The sequence below is a fragment of the Chrysemys picta genome, chromosome 16, assembly GCF_011386835.1.
Source record: "Chrysemys picta bellii isolate R12L10 chromosome 16, ASM1138683v2, whole genome shotgun sequence".
Classification (NCBI taxonomy): domain Eukaryota; kingdom Metazoa; phylum Chordata; order Testudines; family Emydidae; genus Chrysemys; species Chrysemys picta.
In genome coordinates, this window is record NC_088806.1 from 7,596,335 (window position 1) to 7,611,641 (window position 15,307).

General features: G+C 44.4%; 1 protein-coding gene across 2 annotated transcripts in view; it reads left to right on the top strand.

The window, feature by feature from the left end:
* LOC112061178 (zinc finger protein 501-like) overlaps positions 1-15,307 on the top strand; it is a 44,981-nt gene that overhangs the window by 18,211 nt on the left and 11,463 nt on the right. Inside the window, exons 2-5 of one of the 2 annotated variants that reach the window (XM_065569892.1) lie at positions 5,622-5,703; positions 9,331-9,457; positions 10,684-10,776; positions 14,906-15,019. In XM_065569892.1, the coding sequence (XP_065425964.1) occupies positions 5,680-5,703; positions 9,331-9,457; positions 10,684-10,776; positions 14,906-15,019 (358 nt within the window). In that variant the 5' untranslated portion in view covers positions 5,622-5,679. The remainder of the gene's footprint in view (positions 1-5,621; positions 5,704-9,330; positions 9,458-10,683; positions 10,777-14,905; positions 15,020-15,307) is intronic. The other variant, XM_065569893.1, reaches the window with a different exon arrangement.

The following is a 15,307-nucleotide window of genomic DNA, read 5'->3' on the forward strand; positions in this document are numbered from 1 at the left end:
ACACACAATCGGCTGTATACAACCGATTTCTATAAAACCGGCTTCTATAAATTTGAACTAATTTCATAGTGTAGACATACCCTGACTCTGGGAGGTGGGAGAGAGGAGAGGCTGAGAGGGAGTTTGCTCCCCACACTCTGTAGGGCCATATTCAAACCTGGTAGCCTCCTCCACCATCTGTCTCTGCCCATATGTCAGAGTGTGAACTTCTGATCATAATGCCACTGGCCTCAGCAGAGCTCCTAGACGGGAGCTAAATCACAATGGGGTTATGGTACTGAGTAAAATACATCACAGGGAGGGTGTAATTATCTTCAAGGCAAGCATTACAGTCTAGAAAGTGAAAGAATTAAAGTACTTCATTACTTAAAAGTACGCTTGAAAGGACTGGAATTTTATTAATAAATTGCAGTAAAATGTTTTCAGTGTACACACAGATGAAAAAATATGTATGTAGGTAAAATACAGAAATGCTTCTGGTGAAAGTCGAGTTTGATTTAAGGATATTTACACTGTATATTTTGCATGTGACATTATAACTGTTCAAACACAAATTGTCAAAGATTTGGCTTTGGGAATCTCATTTACTGTAATTAAATAATTGTTGTCTGACTACCCCCATAATGTCGCACAGCTCTGAAAATTGAAATTGTAAACATTGAAAAAGGGGCTTAAAAATAAATATTGATATCCTCAATTGAAATAAAAAAAAGAAATAGAATGAATTTTGCCAAACCCACTGAACAGCAATTGCAATATGCTAGGGGATGGAAATTCACAGCTAAGGCACCACCCTTAATTCTGCCCTGTAGTGACACCAGGCAATTGCCATAGGGCAACGAATAAGGCATTTTAGTGTATAAAGTCCCAGGTTAGATTATACCAATTTGTAAAGACATGAGAACTCTCTCTCAGGGTATCACCTTCACTGGGTTGTTTCTTTTAGTGGTAATTCCCAGAAGTCAATAGATAAATAATATTCTCTCAGTTCTGAAGTGGCCATTTCAGATTTCTGGGGAGTGTCTATAATGTTGCACTAGGGGCCAGGTCCTCGGAGAGACGGAACCTTGGTTTCATTTTAACTTGTGCATGCCCAGCAGCTTCCGGAATTTGGTTCAAAATATTTCCATGTTTCCATGGCCTGTTCTTAAAAGTGCTGCTATAGAAAGTGGGGAGGGGCAGGAACTCACTGCAGGATCAATAGCTGAGTCCCTTAAATATTTATAGCTCATTGGAAGAAGGATGGGGATTGGTGGGTGTCTGGGGATTTAATAATAAACACACAGATAGTTCTTAATGAATTTTCATCTTCTAATTCCCATAACCTACTAATTATCCCTGGCTGCCCCCCTCAGCAGTCTGGGGAGGGAGTACTAGTAATCTCCTTTGGCCAGGGTGGAACCTAAAGCACCAGGATCTTTCAGTGACTGGCTCAGAGTCATCCAGAGTGAAATTCACTTCACTGGATAAATCCCTAGTTGCTGGGCTCTGCAGAGGGGTGGGCAGGTGAATTCCATTCCTGGGCATGGACACCCCCCAGTCCTCACTCTGATCTCAGACACTACCCCAACCTTCCCCTGCAGTGATGGACCCACTTGATGTTGCCAGAGCCATCTGCCATCGGACCTAGAGGGGACAGAGGCCCAGCTCCAGAATTGCTACCCCTGCCCACAGCCCCCATGCTGTGCTGGAGTTACCCTGGCTTTCCACTCTGCAGATGGGTCTAGCTGCCTGGGCACCGACCCTGTATGCCCACCACACACAAAGGTCTTCACAACTCCCATCCCAGAATAGGGAAGGACAATCTGGGGCTGGCTGCAGTCTCACCATGCTGCTGTGAGAGGAATGGGGTGTCCCTCGTATAGGACACAAACATACCCGGGGCAGAAGGGAAATATAGTTTCTTCCAGGAGCTTGAAAATGTTTAGTTCAGAGTCCTGAGCTCTGTCTTCCTGATTGTCTCCTTCTGCCACTTTCAGATCTCTTGGAGAGACAAGATAGGTGAGTTAATTTTTTTTAGAACCAATTAAAAATACCTCTCTTTAATATCTTGGGACCAACATGGCTACAACAACTCTGTCCCCTTTGTAGCCCCTCTCACTCTCACCCTTCCTGAGCTGAGACTGTCCCCTGTGATGGGAGAATAAGGGGTCAGTCCTGTCATTGGATTGGGTCTCACAAGCATTGATGGGAGTGAAAGTCTGTGTGCATTAATGACAGCAGCAACTCTGGGACTCGACACTTAGGGAGAAAAGATGGGAGTGTGCAGGTTATGTTTGTGCCGGGTATGAGTTACTCATGTGGGAATTCTGTGCCGCTGCATGTGCACAGAATTCACGTCCAGCGCATAATTTCTTTCTTTTTTTTTTTGCATGAAGAAAATAAATTCTGCCCGAGAAGTGCTGCAGTTTTGCCTTTCGCCCACTCTGTTGCACCAGAACAGCCAACAGCTAGCTGGGTTGATCTTGGTGGGAAATTATTGCCCTGAGCTATACCCCAACTAGGAAGAGAGTTAGTGGGTGTAACTTGGAAGAGTCCTCAGACAGGGCTGCCTCTGGGGGTGGGGACAAGTCATTCTCTGCTCACAAGAGCGTGTGGAAAGGGCACAGGAGGAGCAAGTGTCCCCTATGGAGACTGCCCAGCCCCAGGTTATCCAGTCCCAGACACTTCTTCCCCCACCATACCCCAAACCTCTTCACCCCTCCAACCATCAGTTGCCAGTCTTCTCTCACTGCTACCCCTTCCTGACTGGCAGAAACCTCTAAGCCAGTAGTGGGTCAGGGCTCAACCCTCTGCCTGAGGCCTTGGGGCACTTTCTTCCTCTCTGAGGGTACCATGCCACAGGGGCCCCACAAATCTACATTGCTTAGGCTTTGGCTTCAGCCCCTGGTGGTGGGGCTCAGGGCCCTGGACTTCAGCCCCATGCGCTGGGGACTTCAGCTTTCTGCCCTGGGCCTCAGCGAGTCTAATGCTGGCCTTGCTTGGGGGCCCCCTGAAACCTACTAGTGGCCCCCCAGCCAGCCCCAGACCCCTGATTGAGAACTACTGCCTTACACCACGAATCACAGCAATGTTCAGGTTACTGCCAGTCATAGAATATCAGGGTTGGAAGGGACCTCAGAAGGTCATCTAGTCCAACCCCCTGCAACTAGTCAGATATTAACCCAGGCAGCAACTCACAAGCATTCAATAAAGTCTAAACATATTCTTACAATTCTAATACCTGTTTTAACAATACTAACACAGGTGAGTCAGACAGATTCCAGCTATGTGTTTGTCCATATTGTGACAAAGTTCTGTCCTTGACTCTGTGGGTCCTGCGTTTCCTGGCGGATTTTGCTAGCCTCAGAGACTCACTGTGACCCTCCATGTAGCCCTTCTCGCTCTAGAGGCAAGGGTCACAGTCTACTGAGCCATTTTCATCATAAGCTAGCAAGGGAGGTGAGGAGAAACAGCCCTCCCTCACGCAGTCTCTGTTGTCTCCCAGTCTCAGTAATTAATCAGGGAGGGGGAGGGAGGAGCCTGGGCCCACCCTCTACTCCGGGCTCCAGCCCAGGGACCCTAAAATTAGCAGTTATGGAAGCTGACTTTTTGGAAATAGGATGTGTACAATTCCCTGGGCCACTTCCCCACAGCAGCCCGCCCCCCTCAATATCTTCTTCACAATTACCTCAGGGCCTCCTTCCTTGCACCTGATACAGCTTTGTATTGCTTCGGTCCTCCAACAGCATAGCTCTTAACACCCACACCTCACTGACTAAATGGTTGGCTTTTAACTAGTTCAAGCCAGCCCTTGATTGGTTTCAGGTGTCCCGATCAATCTAGCTGTCTCCACTGCCTTCTAGAAGGATCTTAATTGACTCCAGGTGTCTTGATTAACCTGGAGCAACTGTCATTTGGTTACCATGGTACCAGGGATTTGTTTAGCCTGGGGCTAATATACCTGTTCCTCACTACTTTACTGTAGCCATCTGCCCTTGCCCCATCACAATATTCAATTAAGACATGGGGGCTTTTGCAAGAGCTAACACTTTATCTGCCAGTGTCACAGGCAGGATGGGCAGGGATGGTGTGTCTAGCCTCTCTTTGCCAGAAGCTGGGAATGGGTGACAGGAGATGGATCACTTGATGATTCCCTGTTCTGTTCTTTCCCTCTGAAGCACCTGGCATTGGCCACTGAGCTAGATGGACCATTGATCTGACGCAGTGGGCCCTTCTTATGTTCACAGTCTCTGAGGCATATCTACTCATTTGGACTCACTGGGGAGCCACAGAAAAAAGCTAGGTATGCTGAGGCAAGAAGGCCCAGTCTCAGCGCCCTTGAGTTCACGCTTGTCAAAAGCTAAAACTAGGCCCAGCCCTTGAAAGGGGGCACTCCCAGGAGAGACTGTATAAAGGCTGGAGCATCAAACAACTTTGTAAACCTGAGAGACCTGCCTTGGGGACAATAACAGGGAGAATCACCCAAAGTGACTCCTTTCATTCTGCTCTTCTCTGGCCTTTGGTTCATAGAATCATAGAACTGGAAGGGACCTTGAGAGGTCATCTAGTCCAGTTCCCTTCACTCAAGGCAGGACTAAGTATTATCTAGACCATCCCTGAGAGGTGTTTCTCCAGCCTGCTCTTAAAAATCCCCAAGGACGGAGACTCCACAACCTCCCTAGGCAATTTATTCCAGTGCTTAACCACTCTGACAGGAAGATTTTTCCCTAATCTCCATCCTAAACTGCCCTTGCTGCAATTTAAAGCCATTGCTTCTTATCCTATCCTCAGAGGTTAAAAAGAACAATTTTTCTCCCGCATCTTTGTAACAACCTTTTATGTGCTTGAAAACTATTACCATATCCCCTCTCAGTCTTCTCTTCTCCAGACTAAACAAATCCAATTTTTTCAATCTTCCCTCATAGGTCATGTTTTCTAGACCTTTAATCATTTTTGTTACTGTTCTCTGGACTTTCTCCAATTTGTCCACATCTTTCCTGAAATGTGGCACCCACAACTGGACACAGTACTCCAGTTGTGGCCTAATCAGTGCGAAGTAGAGCAGAAGAATTACTTCTCGTGTCTTGCTTACAGTACTCCTGCTAATATATCCCAGAATTATGTTTGCTTTTTTTCTAACAGCGTTACACTGTTGACTCATATTTAACTTGTGATCCACTGTGACCCCCAGATCCCTTTCCACAATACTCCATCCTGGACAGTCATTTCCCATTTTGTATGTGTGCAACTGATTGTTCCTTCCTAAGCGGTGTACTTTGCATTTGTCCTTATTGAATTTTATCCTATTTACTTCAGACCTTTTCTCCAGTTTGTCCAGATCATTTTGAATTTTAATCCTATCCTCCAAAGCACTTGCAACCCCTCCCAGCTTGGTATCATCCGCAAACTTTATAAGTGTAACAGAGAGACTGTTACTGGGAGGGTGTCACCATGTCTCAGAGGGTTACACCCTGGTGAGAGGGGGCTAGGCCTGTTCTGGAATAAGGTCACTCTGTGCTTTACAGTGTGGCAGAACCTAGAATGTCCATTAGCATGGAAAAATCCTGGGGGGAATCAGCATGTGGAATGGATGAAAACCCCATCTGAATTCTCTCACATTGCCCTTCTCGTCCTGTCAGGCTACAGAATAACATCCACGTTTGCTCCAGATCATCCCATCCTCCCAGGGGGAAGGAAATGGCTGCAATGGAGGTGGCTCAGGTAAGAGATTATCACGGAGTTGGTGTTGGGCTCTGCTTGGAGGGAGAGGAGCAATAAAGGCATAAGAAGGTGGTAGCTGCTACACGTGGTGGGAGGCAGGAAATAACAGGATGTGACAAACCCTCTGAGACTTGTGTAATCTAGGGTGTCATGGGTTGTCACCCCCAGGGTGCAGTCTCGGGGGCTTCTGGGAACCGCTATGCCCTCTAACCCTCAAGCTGGGCTGGCCCTTCTCACACTGCTTTGCTGGAGATTCAGTCAGGCTCTCCAGGCCCTGTTATCACCCAACATGACAGCAGGTGGTGCCATACACCCAACTAAGCTACCTGAGTGCTTTACCTAAGCTACTCAAGGACAGATAGAAGACAACAGCCGATTTCCCAGCTCCCCAACCTTGTACACTTGCTGTAGTATAAATTCAGAATTATACCATCTTATAGTGCACAGGGCTCTCTGCAATGTAATCTCATTAATATAATTTGCCTTCCCCTCGATATGGGAAAGATACGCACAATAAGCTTGTGCTAACCAATCTCAAATTTTCCCCAGATACTTCACTCAAAATACTTAACACTGGTTAAGATAAAGCATAAAACAAGTTTATTAACTGCAGAAAGATAGATGTTAAATGATTATTTTTAGAAGAATAAAGAGGCAGGTTAACCCAGAGGCGGATCTGAGTATGGGCTTCTTTATTGTGATACTTGTTCCCCTCGACCCAATTGTCGAGTGAGCACTGCATTAGTTACATCACACTCCTTTTATCTCAGTTAGTATGTACACACCTACATCCATTACAACACCCCCAAAACCCTTATTAAGTAATAGAAACACCCATACTGTTAGTATACCCACCCCTATCTATTATTCACAGGATTACACATGTCATACAGACATTTTTACCTTGAAAATACAGTTCTTTGCATTAATGTGTTGCTACAAATTTCCTTAATCAGCAGTTCTCAGGGGACGGAGGAAGGGGCAATGAGCAGTTCTCAGGGGAGGGAGGAAGGGGCCATAAGCCAGGGCTTGTTTATGTAGCTGGGAAAGGAAGGGAAGGGGAGATAACATTTATTTTACTTTCTTTCACACAAAGGACATTCATTCCGACAACTAGATTTCTCATGCAGCTGCATCCTTATCAATTCTTACAAGCAGCAAGGAAAGGAAAAATATGGCAACTTATTTATTAAGCAAAGAATTGCTGCCTGCTTATGCTTTTGTCCCCTACTGCCATGTCAGCACATTAGCAGCTTCCCAGCTCTTTTACTTAACCCTAACATATCCCAACAATTATAAGTGATAGCAAACAGATCAAAGCAGATTACTTAGCAAATAACCAAAAACTCAAACTAAGCCTAACATACTAGATGGATAGAATTTGAATTAGCAATTTCTCACCCTGACTGATGGTACAAGCAGGCCCACAAGTTTCCATACACAAGCTAGAAATCCCTTTACCCTGGGACCAGCACTTCCTCCAGTTCAGTCTTACTTCCTCAGTTTCCATAAGTTCTCTTGTATGGGGAATGAGGCCAAGAGATGATGTCACACCCTACCTTATGTACCTTTTCCATATGGCGGGACCCCTTTTTTCCAAGGTCATTTCCCAGTCCAGTTTGTGGAAAAATACAGGTACCAAAATGGAGTTCATTGTCATGTGGTCTGGTCACATGCCGTAGCATGCCCTGCTGAGTGCTAAACGCTTCCATGGTCCATTAGCCATATTCTTTGTTGATGAGTCATCAGCACTGTCTGGCTTCTTCATTGTTGTACCTGAAAGGCTAGTTGTGGGCGTTACCCAGAGTAAGCACATTTGAAATGCAGATACATAGTCAATAACCATAACTTCAGTACAAACATGATCCATGCACACAAATAGGATAATCATATTCAGCACATGATGCATCTTGCACAAAATGCATCATAATTATGTTCCAATCATATTACTATACTGAATATGGGGTGTAGTGTCTGATAGGGCCTAATTTCAAGGCACAGGAGTTGGGAATGGAACTTCCCCTCTTTGTGGAACAGGAAATAATGCTCCAGCCAGGGCTGGGAAAACTTCACAGACTCCCAGTACTGGAGCCTGAATCTATTGACACTTATAATATATGGAGATATGCCTATCTCATAGAGCTGGAAATTCATCATGTTTAGCCCCCTGCCTTCACTAGCAAGACCAAGTACTGATTTTACCCCAGATCCCTAAGTGGCCCCCTTAAGGATTGAACTCACAACCCTGGGTTTAGCAGGTCAATGCTCAAACCACTGAGCTATCCCTCCCACCTTCATTAGTTACCACCATCCCCAATCTTTCTGGCAACTGCAAACTTTATCAGTGCTGATTTTATATTCTCTTCTAGGTCATTGATAAGAATGTTAAATAGCACAGGGCCAAGAACCAATCTTTGTGGGAACCCGCTAGAAATAAATCCACTTGACCATGGTTCCCCATTTACAGTCACAGTTTTTAATCTATTTAATGTATGCTGTGTTTATTTTGTATTATTCTAGTTTTTTAGTCAAAATATTGTGCTGAACCAAGTCATATGCATTACAGAAATCTCGGTATATTACATCAATACTATTAGCTGTGACCAAACTTTTGTTCTCATCCAATAAGGATATCCAGTTAGTTTTCTAGGATCTATTTTCTCTAAACCTTTCTTAATGGGCACTAATTATATTACCCTCCTTTAATTCTTTATTAATGAAATCCAGTATCGACTGCTCCATTATTTTGCTCAGTATTGATATCAGACTGACACTCTTGTAATTAACTGGGTCATCTCTTTTACACTTTTCAGTATTGGTACAGCATTAGCTTTACTCCAGTCTTCTGGAATTTCTCCAGTGTTCCAAGTCCTAATTAAAATCAACATTAATAGCCCACCACGCTCCTCCACCAGGTCTTTAAAAACTCTTGGACCTGGTTATCTGGACCTGTTTTTTTAAACATGTTTAACTTTAATAACTGCTGTTTAACGTCCTCGTGAGTTCTTGTTGGAATGGAAAGAGTGTCATCATCAACATTTTATGATATGAGTACATCATCTGTTTTTCTCCAAATTCAGGAGAGAAATATTTATTGAACACTTCTACCTCTTCTGCATTATTTTTGATAATTCTGCCATTTCCGTCTAGAAATTTATCACTACCATTGTTAGGATTAATATACTTTTCAAAACTTCCTTCTTATTTTCATTGATTGGTCATTGATTTCTGATATCTTCCCTTACCAATTTTCTACAATTCTGACCTTCTAACTTATATTCTTTACTATTGACTTCCCCTTCCTTCCATATATTTTATTTGGAAAGTGTTAGGATTCCTACCAGGGAGCCACCAGCAGGGTCCAGAGATAGCCCCATCTCCTATATCAAGCTGTAACTAGTAGGTATATGATAAATGTGAAGACCCTGCCTCCATGTGTCAGTTGGGAGACACAAAGGTTCTCTCTTTCTACCCCCTGATGCCTCCTGGCTGCTCTAGGGAAGGTGGGGTGGGACTCTGTTAACATGTGCCTCCCGGAACTTCCATTTACCTGGTGCTACTGTTCTGTGAATAGTGGGGTTGTGACTGGGGCAGCAGATACTGAGTGTTGGACTCTTGCTCTTTCAGGGGCCAGTGACTTTCGAGGAGGTGGCTGTGTATTTCACCAGGGAAGAGGGGGCTCTGCTGGACCGCACTCAGAGAGCCCTCTACAGGGATGTCATGCAGGAGAACTATGAGACGGTGATCTTGCTGGGTAAGGAGTCCTGTCCCCTCAGTTATTAGAAGCTATGGGGTCTCTAAAGAACCTGAGTAGTAATAACTTTATACCTTTATTCATCATACAAGTTTTGAGACATTTCCTTGCCCCCCTTTTTTTTGCCTTATCTCCCACCCACTAGAATAATTTTTGGACATGTGCTTTTTTGGTGCTGTCAGTCATTTTAAAATTACATTTAATGGATCCTTATTGGAGACATTAATAATTAGAGTTTTCATGCCTTTTCCTCATTTTAAGAGGAAAATATGCCACCTGTAAATTCTAAATTGAGTAAATAGTTATAGGACTCATGCATGACTTGTGTGACAGTCAGATGAGCTCATCTTTTGATAGGAGAGTGCATAAAGTTGCCATTCAGAACCCCATGGGTGAAGGGAGAACAGAGCTGTGGGAAGGTAGAAAAAGGAGGGAGTAGATAATTCTGGGGTGCCAGGACATGGGGAAGGTATGTGAAGGATTAGAGCTAAGAAGCAGCAGGAAGGGATGAGGTAGTGAGAGAAGAGGAGGGAACACAAGAAGCTCCCAAGGTGCTGGGAAGTGGTGACAATTGAGGGTAATGGGAAGAAGGGGAGGAGAGTGTGGAGGAAGGACACCCAGGAAGTGGGCTGGGTGGGTCAGTGGGAGGGAGAGAGGTTTGGGGATCTAGAGCTGTGATGGATCCCGGACCTTTAACCTCGAATCCCTACCCAAGCCTTGTTTCTTTAGAGCTTACAGTCCAGTTTTATTTCTGTTCAGTTTCACTTCATTATACATTTCCCCCCCAAATATTATTATTTTAACTCTTGACCTCCCTTTCCCACTCATTACCCCCTTCCCCATATAACCTCCCCATCTCTATGCACAGCGACCCCGGTCACCGACCCTGAGTCCTTGCTGCATTCCTTCCTCCCATAATAGGGCCAATACCCAAGCACAAATGGGCACTTTGTTGATGATGTCACAGGGTGGTAGCAAAAAAATTTCAGGACCAGACTCCAAAGAGAAACTGCTGAGCTCCAGTTCATTTGCAAATTTGACACTATCAGATCAGGATTAAACAAAGACTGTGAATGGCTATCCAACTACAGAAGCAGTTTCTCCTCCCTTGGTGTTCACACCTCAACTGCTACCCTGTTTCCCCGAAAATAAGACAGTGTCTTATATTAATTTTTGCTCCCAAAGATGCGCTAGGTCTTATTTTCAGGGGATGTCTTATTTTTCAGAAATGAAAAATGCCTTATTATCGGTGGATGCCTTATTATCGGGGAGGTCTTATTATCGGGGGGATGCCTTATATTACAACGAGAGGCAAAACTGTAAGTAGGCCTTATTTTCGGAGGATGTCTTATTTTCGGGGAAACAGGGTAGCAGAGCACCTCACCCTCCCTGATTGAACTAACCTCGTTATCTCCATACTGATTTATACCTGCCTCTGAAGATTTCCATTACTTGCATCTGAAGAAGTGAGGTTCTTACCCACGAAAGCTTATGCTCCCAATACTTCTGTTAGTCTTAAAGGTGCCACAGGACCCTCTGTTGCTTTTTACAGGGTGGTAGGGTAGCCTGTACAATTTTTACACCTACGTATTGGGGTACAACTGCCCTTGTACATGGCAACTTAAAGTTAATTGCGAATATGAAATTTGGTGAAACACACAGAAACTTAATTTAATACAGACAGTTATAATTGAAATCATAGGCAAGGATCAATACACATAACAATTAGACTAAGATAAGTATAGTAAAGAGGGTCTTGCACTGTGCATACTTACAAGTTATGTATACCATTGGAAACAAAGATCGAGGGGCAAGGGAGACCCTCAGAAGGGAGGCCCTTCTTCAGTTTATACTGTCTCGGAGACATGACAAAATGAAAAAATGATAATTAGGAGAGGTATTTTATCCATTTCCTTATGGTAATAGGATGGCTATATACCATATCTGCTCCTTTACTCTGATTACAATAATGTCAATAGCTGCCCCAACCCATATGTGGCCTTTGGGAAGTCCTTAATTAAGCATCAAGCATTAATACTCATGATTTACATCACTTATTTATTAATAATTCCAATATATGAATGCGGTCCAACTACTGAGATACTGCATAGCAACCTAATTGCTAAAGCCCGCCCCAAACTTCCTTCTTTCAGAATCCTGTGGCATATTCCACCCGCTTGTGGTTACTCGTTAGTCTCTTAAAATGAGGGTGCAAAATATCTGACCTGGGATTCTCTCCTTAGCCTATTTGGGTAAATCCCAGACTTCAGCATAACTACTCCCACAAAGCCTCAACCTAATATAACAGGCCCTTAACTGTAGCAAGCTTAGGCTATGTCTACACTACCGCAGTAACTCAACCTACGCTGCGCAACTCCAGCTACGTGAATAACGTAGCTGGAGTCGATGTACCTTAGGTCGAGTTACTGCATGTCTACTTACCTTACTCTTCTCGTCAGGGGTAGAGTACAGGGGTCGACTGGAGAGCGATCTGCAGTCAATTTGGCGGGTCTTTAATAGACACGCTGCATCGACCACCGGTGGATCGATCTCAGAGCTTTGATCCCGGCTGTAGTGTAGTCCCTGCCCTTAATAACCCATTTATCTATATTCACCTCCTTGCCCCTCCATGCATATTCCAAGCTAATAAGCAATACTCTGATAATGACATTTTACCTCTAGCTAGTATAAAATTGCCCACAAGACATGTGACTAGGTCATAGATCATAAAATCAGGTTGGGGTCAGCAGGAGTGAGAGTTTGGAAAGAGTCTTGTCACTCCTCTCCCCATGTGCAGCAGCCAGAAGCTGTCTTCCCTACAGACTCCTTGGATCTTTGAGCCTGTACCTCCTAGGTTGCGTGGCCCAGTTCTTGTTTCTTACATTCTTCTTTTCCGGAAGAATTAGAGGCTGTTACTCCTGAATTTTAGTGTTAAATTCCCCAGCCTTGTCCACACACTGAGGGAGTTTAATTCTCCCTCCCATTACACCTGAGTCACTAGATTTCCTAATTCCCCAAAACGTGCTTTTGTGATGTCACAGTTCTGGGGTAGCTAAGCCTTTGACCTGCCTCCATGGTCTGCTCAAGCAATGCCCTCTCAGGTATCAGGCCTCTAGCCAACCCCTCTGTATGGGTAGCGACCCACATGCCTCTTCTTTTTGACTAGGGTTTGAGGATTGCAGCTTGTTCTCCACTGTGTTCACTGGACTACCGTCCAGTTCATGTGCTTTGCTTTCTCTCAAAGGGCTGTGAGCACTGTGTGTGTGATAGAGGTGGGAATTTGGTGATACTTTTGGTGATATGATGCCAATACACACCTCAGTTTCCCTCTGTGATTGGTGTTACTATGATTATAACGAGCAGGAGTCATGTATCTGTCATGGGGTGATATGAATGGGTTATTAAGGACTGGCTTCGACCAACCTACATCAATGGAATACCCAACAGAGACAAGGGAATAATTGTCACCTGTCCATGGGAGGATCTCCGTTTGGCTGAGTGAAGTATACATGGACTCGTTATGTTTTTGGGAGCAGGAAGAATTGGGCTCGCAGACGCTGGGAGCTCTACCAGAGCGAAGACAAATGGACAGTCACAGTGAAAGGAAACCAAAACGTTTTCTACAGCAGCGTGGCTCAAGGACATTGGCCAGTATGGACTATATTGTCTTTTTTGCTTCCCTGTGCTAATCTAAGGACTTTCCAATGCTGCGTTTCAGTTGACTAATAAACCCTGCTATGTTTTAAAAGTCAAGTGTCACAGCAAAAACTTGCTCCGTGCATTGACTGAGGAGCAGTCTCTGAACAGGAGTGTCGTTCAGCTGGACCTGCTGACCGAGCTGACAGGTTGAAATAGGAGTGTTGAAGCCAGAGGCTCAGTCTCAGGTATTGAGCTACATGGCCTATCCTTGTGGAAGAGTGGGATCCCTCGGGGGTCTAGTGCACTCAAGGGGCACCTTCCAAGGACTGTTTAAAAGCCAGGGCATTGCACAGATCCTATGGATCCATGACAGTGCACCTTATGGAGAAAACATAAAACAAGAAAAGGATCAAAATGTGTATTTACCATTGCCCCTTCATCAGTCCTTGTGGGAATCCCTGATCAGTTCCAAAATGTATTAAAACCTTCCTTAAAGGCTTACCTGTTGGTTATCAGATCATGTCAGTTTTGTTAGAGGGCTTTCCACTTCCCTGGTTCTTGTCACGCTGACAGGAAGCAGCAAAAGACCAGAAGTCTGAAGCGCAGATAATGTTTATTGGGGTTAGTTTCCAAGCAGGCATATTCCGAAGCTCTTCACACCAGTCGGGCTTCTCTCTATACGTGATAGTCTGTTCCCCAGTGTTCCTTTCCCAGCTCTGATAACGCATTTTCCCTGTTTCCCCCATCCCAGTTCTGATGCCACAGAGCCTTGCCTGTGTCCCCATTCCCTGTTCCTGTTTTCCCCCCTTAAGAAACATGATTCCAATTTCCTTTCCCCCTCCTGTTTGACCCTATATTCTGTCATATTCTCAGCTATACTTTAACCAATCATTTTACTGAAATTTAACTAACCAATTCGAACATATTGTAACATAATTCTCTAACCAATTATATCCCACTACGTAATTTACTTACATCTAGCAACATTAATTTTACAGCAGAAAGAAACAATTAGAGAACCAGACTGATTAACAAGGTAAAAGTGGTGGCCATAAAGATAAAACAATACGTAAATGAGGGGTTCACAACCACAACCATTGATAAGTGATTTCTTGCCAGACAGGATGCTATCAAACTAAGTTTTCTTTAACCATCTTAAGATTTGTTTCTTTATCTGGTGGTGATGGGCACTATCCAGGCAGGATCGTCTTCCCAACAGCCCAATAGCACCTTATTTCAGTGTGACTGGTTTGGGATGTGAGGATGTGACCCTACGCTTCCCAGCTTATGGCTGCCACTGCTGCTTAGCCAAAGGCCTTAGCCTAAGAACAAGGCGTCAGACTATCCTAGTGAGAGAAGGTCCATACACAGGCAGACTGTGATTTTGATTCTTTGTTTTTATACCTCTGTAACTAGCTAAGTGATAAAAATACACCTAAGTTCTTAAAGTATAGACTTTACAGGCAGGCCTGAATATCCCTATTCTAACAGTGGATTCTACTCCTTCCCTCAATCCGTGTCTCTGTCTTGTCTATTTAGATTGTAAATTCTTCAAGGCATGGGTCATCTACTGTTCTGTGTTTGTACTGTGCCTAGCACAATGGGGACCCACTGTTAGTTGGACTTTAGGCACTAAGGTAATGAATATGATTCATAATAATAATACCTCTCCTGCCACTTTGAGCCAGGGAAGATGGCCTTGGTATTTTACTGCTTAAAAATGAGCTGGAATTAAAACCATGGAATATTCTTTGTGACCAGTATCCCACGAATTCAACTGACCTCCCTTGTTTTCTTTGCCTGGAGTAGGGTTTCCAGTTTCCAAACCTGATGTGATCTTGCAGCTGGAACGAGGGGAAGAGCCGTGGGTCCCAGACCTCCAGGGGTCTGAGAAAGAAGTGCTCCTGAGAGCTGCCTGCACAGGTGAGGAATTGGTTAAACCAACTCAACAACTGTTTAGGAATGCAGGAAACATTTGGGATGCCCTACAAAGACCCTGTGAGCTCTCCAAGTTCAGGATAGTTCCCTGCAGAATGGAATCATTATGGCAGATGTCACACATGGCTTCCCAGCTATTCTGACTGACAACTGGCAGCAGGTCCCTCCCCGATTTTGCTTTCCCGTGAGTGTTCTGGTGAGATGCGGACCAAAACTGATCCCTTCCTCTCTCCTCTGGGGAAGGGTTTGCGAAAAATCAGCTCCTGATAGGTT